We start from the raw sequence: 5,093 nt of genomic DNA, 5'->3' as shown, positions 1-5,093 counted from the left end.
GTGTTAAAGTAAGAGGCTAAAATTAATAGGTGACCAACTTAGGATGACGACTTAAGCTCTGAAAGGTTCAACCACTGACTGCACCACTTCTCTTACACTGAACAGATTGTAAGGTTTAGGGAACACAATATCTTACATGATTTCTGGAGCATTTCTGCATGTGTACACATTGAATATGGCAGCCAGATTTACAGTTAACTTCACTGCAATTCAGTCAGCTTTTTACAAACAAGAATTAATGCTTGGGTTTTGAGACAAAAGAACCACAATTTCACCTCATTTTGCAACCTTTTACAGCTTATCTAGACTGCAAAGAAGTGTCCTAGTCTAGATCGAGAGAGACAGAGGGAGAGATAAAAATTTATTAATCCCTTGGTGGGTTCCTGTGGGAAATTCATTTAAAAAAACAAAACAAGAATTAAAACACACCTATTCATGGCAGCAGTGGGATTTGAAACCATGCTCCTAAAGAGACTGGAGCCTTAATCCAGTGCCTTAGACCGCTTGGCCACGCTATCAAATATTGTCTCCTTGTTTTATCAGCCATTTTCAACTGTTCACATGTTTTTGCATTGCTTTGGTCATGCATCTTGTTCTTGTTTTGTTCATCTTGTTGCAGGAATCGCACTTCTTCTGTAAAACCAAGGAACAACTCAATGCCATCCTGTGTGCTGCCAAACCACAGCTTGCACAGATTTCCAGATCTAACTACCAAGGATCAAAAAGTCAAGAGTGCTTGAAGTAATTCCTTAGACACGGATGCAAATGTTTCAGATGTCTCTTTCATAAACGTCTTACACTGTCTGTGTATATAAGAAGATATAGATGACTGTAGACAGAAGTGTTCTAAGCCGTGTCGCAAATTCGCCATTGGGCACATTTAGTTTATTTCTGTCATACAGCCATAACAGGTTTTAAACATGGCCATGGAAGCAGCGGACATGATCATTGTAGCGATCTACTTCATCCTGGTGTTAGGGATTGGCTTCCTTGCAATGTGGAAAGCCAATAGGAACACAGTGAGCGGCTACTTCCTGGCGGGGCGCTCGATGAATTGGGCAGCTGTGGGAGCTTCTCTATTTGTCAGTAACATAGGAAGTGAGCACTTCATTGGATTGGCTGGATCAGGTGCTGCTAGCGGTCTCAGTGTGGCTGCATGGGAGCTCAATGCTGTATTACTGCTCCAGTTTTTAGGCTGGGTGTTCATTCCAGTCTATATCCAGTGTGGCATCTACACTATGCCAGAGTACCTGTCCAAGAGATATGGGGGGAATCGACTGAAGGTGTACTTTGCTGCTTTATCTCTTGTCCTTTACATCTTCACCAAGCTGTCTGTGGATCTCTATTCTGGAGCCTTGTTCATCAAAGAATCCTTAGGTTGGAACCTCTATCTGTCCATCCTCCTCCTCATCGCCATGACAGCTCTGCTGACCATCTCCGGAGGTCTGGTTGCTGTTATCTACACAGACACAGTTCAAGCGTTCCTCATGATTGCTGGGGCCCTCTGTCTGACAGGCATCAGCCTCGTCAAAGTGGGAGGGTTCGAAGGTCCTTGTTTCTCTTTCATGCATTCATGAATTTATGTCAATTGTTTAACTAAACAATGCTTAACCGTGTTTTGGCATGTCTTTGTAAGGTGTGAGACACGGTTACATGGAGGCCACTCCAAACATCAGTGCCATCTTGCTGTCTTCACCCAATCTGACGTATTCTGAGTCCTGCTATAACCATGCCATTCCGAAGCCAGATAGTCTGAAGATCCTCCGAGAGGCCCAGGATCCAGACCTGCCATGGCTTGGTTTCTTACTCGGCCAGACTCCTGCCTCTATTTGGTAATGCTATTTCTTTTAAGACTAATTTCCTTACCAATACGGTTTTGTACAGCCTTGTGTGTTTAAACACTCCTAATCTCTAAAAGATTTACTCTGAGCCAGGTGTTTTTCTTCTTTTGCCACTTGTCAGATTTGATTGCTTTAAGTAAAAGTAGACTGAATTTGTTACCATGAAATGCTGCCCGGAGGAGCATTTATTCTTGCTCCTTGGCTTTGCATGCTTCATTAAATTTTTTGTAGTGCTACCCTCAGGGCAAGTATGCTAATCAACCATGCAACATGTGTGCAAGGTCCTGGTTGCTCGCTGGCATCGCAGCCAGGACCTTGCACACATGTTGCATATGATTTCTTTTCCTCAAAAAAACAATGAATTATACAGTTAGAAATTCTTAAAGTAGAGGCAACACATATAAATTGAGTGGTGCTTCTTCACAGTAAGAAGGTCCGTGGTTTGGTTCAAGCCATGGAGCAAGAATCCACACTCCTCAGGTTGGCATTATTGGCAGTAAGGTCAGTTTCAAGCAGTTAAATCTGACAATTGAGAAATCTTTCTTTGTGGGTACTCCAGTTTCCTCCCACAGTCCAAAGACATGCACTTAGTGGGGTTAGTTTGTGATTGTTAATTGGCTATAGGAGTGAATGTGAGTGTAAATGGTTGTCGGTCTCCCTGAATTACCCCTGTGACAGAATGGTGACCTGTCCAGCGTATAACCTGCGTCATGCGCTATGGCAACTGGGATAGGTTGTAAACCACCGCAACCCTAAATTGGAAGAGTGGAATAAAATGGATGGATGGAAATTCTTAATGATGTTTAGTTCTCATTCTTTTTCTCTAACATCACTGAAAGTCCAATAAAGGCTTTAAATATCTCAGTGGTCAATGATTGACCTATAAAGTCATTTCAGTGTCAACATACATTTTTTTTTTTTAGTGAAAATGTTTCATGATTTATTAGACTGTGAGATCTGAGGTGAAAGACCGACTGAGAGACCCTCCGTGGAGCCACAGAACAAGCACGATCTCAGAAATGTCCCTAGAATAGTTCTCACAAAGCTGACTTTTGGGGTCATTACAAATGGCACAGGTAGTCCAGAGTATACTAAATAGAGGTGAGTACCAATTAGCAGACTAATTTTTGTGTTTATGTGCTCCAGGTACTGGTGTGCAGATCAGGTGATTGTTCAGCGGGTTCTGGCAGCAAAAAATATTGCTCATGCCAAAGGGTCAACAATCATGGCCGGTTTCCTCAAAATCCTGCCAATGTTTATCATTGTCATCCCAGGTAGAGACATTAACCACCCTATGAATATCTTACACAGATAAAATTCTGACTCTATACCCACTAATTGTCTTACTGATGTATCCTATGTGATCATGATTCCAGGAATGATTTCCAGGATCTTATTCGCTGATGACTTGGCGTGTATCAGTCCAGAGCACTGCATTGAAGTGTGTGGCTCTGCAGCTGGCTGCAGCAATGTGGCTTACCCAAGGCTCGTCATGTCAGTAATGCCCGTCGGTCTCCGCGGGTTGATGATGGCTGTTATGATTGCAGCTCTAATGAGCGACTTGGACTCTATCTTTAATTCTGCAAGCACCATCTTTACCCTAGATATTTACAAGATGCTACGAAAGCAGGCGTCGTCCAGAGAGCTGATGATAGTAGGCAGGCTGTTTGTCCTTTTCATGGTGATCATAAGCATCGCCTGGGTGCCTGTGATCATTGAAATGCAGGGAGGCCAGATATTCTACTACATCCAAGAAGTATCAGATTATCTGACTCCGCCCATAGCGGCTCTCTTCCTGCTTGGCATCCTGTGGCGTCGTTGTAATGAGACAGGTGCCTTTTGGGGAGGGATGGTAGGGTTTTTCCTTGGAGCTCTCCGTTTGGTTTTGGCATTTGTTTATCGAGAGCCACTCTGCGATCAGCCTGATGAACGCCCATCCTTCATCAAAGATATCCATTACATGTATGTGGCAGCCATCTTGTTTTGGATATCATCTGTGGTGGCTGTTGTTGTGAGTCTCTGCACTCCTCCACCCGAAGAGGGACAAATCCAAACCACTACTCTCTGGGGACTAAACAAGAGAAAGAAGCTAAAAAATCAAGGAAGAAATGCTGAAAAAGACGTCAATGTTTTGAAACCCCTAAATCACTCAGCCTTTAATGGAAATGGTGTTCTTGGTGAAGAACAGTGTCACAAGGACCCAAACTTGCTCAATGGCTCTGAGACAAATCTTGAAAATGGCCAATCAGGAAGCAGCAATAATGTCACAGCAAGTGATATAGAAACAATCTATTCAGTACAGAATGGTGGCTGTGCTCAGAGTTCAGGCTCCAAAATGGTAGAAAATGAGGAAAGAAGAGGAGTGGAGGAGGAAGACGAGAGCTGTGGAGCAGGGGACGCAAAAGAGGAGCGTGGATGTTGTATTAAGGTTTTGGATTGGTTTTGTGGATTCAAGGAGGAATTGTCCAAAGATCAGGTCATAACAGTTCAAGAACAGGAGAAGATGGTGGAGGAGCTTCTCTATGAACCTCCAACGACCAGAATCATCTTAAACATCGCACTGGTGGTGGTTTGCTCAGTTGGGATCTTTCTCTTCATCTATTTCTCCTTATAGGTTCAGTTATTTCCAAACAGAAGGCCAGATTTGTCCAAGAAATACAGAACAGGCATGTTTGATACAGTTAATTACCCATTACACAAATGAACAAAAGCCACATTTTAAGGATACAAAAGGCATGGGGCTACCATATTTTATTTTGTTATTCAATTTTCAAAAGATGGTAGAGTTTGAGATGTACTTGTTGGCAATACACTTAGATGCCCATATATATGTGACAAAGTGAAACCCTTTAAAAAGCATTTACCCACGTTGCCTTTCGTATATTTTTGTTGTGCTGGGTATATGCATACATACGCATATACTGTAGGTCAGCGGTCCCCAACCACCGGGCCATGGACCGGTCCGTGAGTCGTTTGGTACCGGGCCGTGAGAGTTGAGGCTCCGGTGTGAAATTTACGGTTTTAAGGGTTTTTTATCATTAACTCGGTTTCCCTGGGTCTTTTCCCGTGTTGTAGTTGTGTCCTTTATTTTGAAAGAAATATTTACATGTTACCATAGCGACCAGAGAGCATTAAGGGACAGAGAGGTCCAATGAGGTTGGCGCATTTCAGGAGGACGCTGCTAATAAAGTTACACAGTGAATTCGCGTTCATTACTATATTTTCAAAATACCACCGTTTTTGTCTTGGTCG

At 43.0% G+C, this 5,093-nt stretch overlaps 1 protein-coding gene across 1 annotated transcript; it reads left to right on the top strand.

Moving 5' to 3' along the window:
- The first annotated feature begins 739 nt into the window (after positions 1 to 739).
- Positions 740 to 4,759, top strand: LOC102204671 (sodium/myo-inositol cotransporter-like). Its single transcript, XM_005753927.1, has 4 exons — positions 740 to 1,548; positions 1,637 to 1,832; positions 2,988 to 3,115; positions 3,218 to 4,759. Exons 1-4 carry the CDS (start codon positions 921 to 923, stop codon positions 4,453 to 4,455), a joined length of 2,190 nt encoding a protein of 729 aa, XP_005753984.1. The 5' UTR covers positions 740 to 920; the 3' UTR covers positions 4,456 to 4,759.
- Positions 4,760 to 5,093: the final 334 nt, after the last annotated feature.

The sequence above is a fragment of the Pundamilia nyererei genome, unplaced genomic scaffold, assembly GCF_000239375.1.
Source record: "Pundamilia nyererei isolate P.nyererei 1_Seehausen unplaced genomic scaffold, PunNye1.0 scaffold00479, whole genome shotgun sequence".
NCBI classification, from domain to species: domain Eukaryota; kingdom Metazoa; phylum Chordata; class Actinopteri; order Cichliformes; family Cichlidae; genus Pundamilia; species Pundamilia nyererei.
Note: the sequence above shows the minus strand (reverse complement) of the source record. Positions and strands in the feature narration are given on the sequence as shown.

Excerpts from the sequence above, each read along its gene's own strand:
- LOC102204671 (XM_005753927.1), top strand. The coding sequence starts at position 921 with ATGGCCATGGAAGCAGCGGACATGATCATTGTAGCGATCTACTTCATC. Across the intron at positions 1,549-1,636 it reads CAAAGTGGGAGGGTTCGAAG|GTGTGAGACACGGTTACATG; the intron begins GTCCTTGTTTCT and ends TGTCTTTGTAAG. Across the intron at positions 1,833-2,987 it reads CAGACTCCTGCCTCTATTTG|GTACTGGTGTGCAGATCAGG; the intron begins GTAATGCTATTT and ends TATGTGCTCCAG.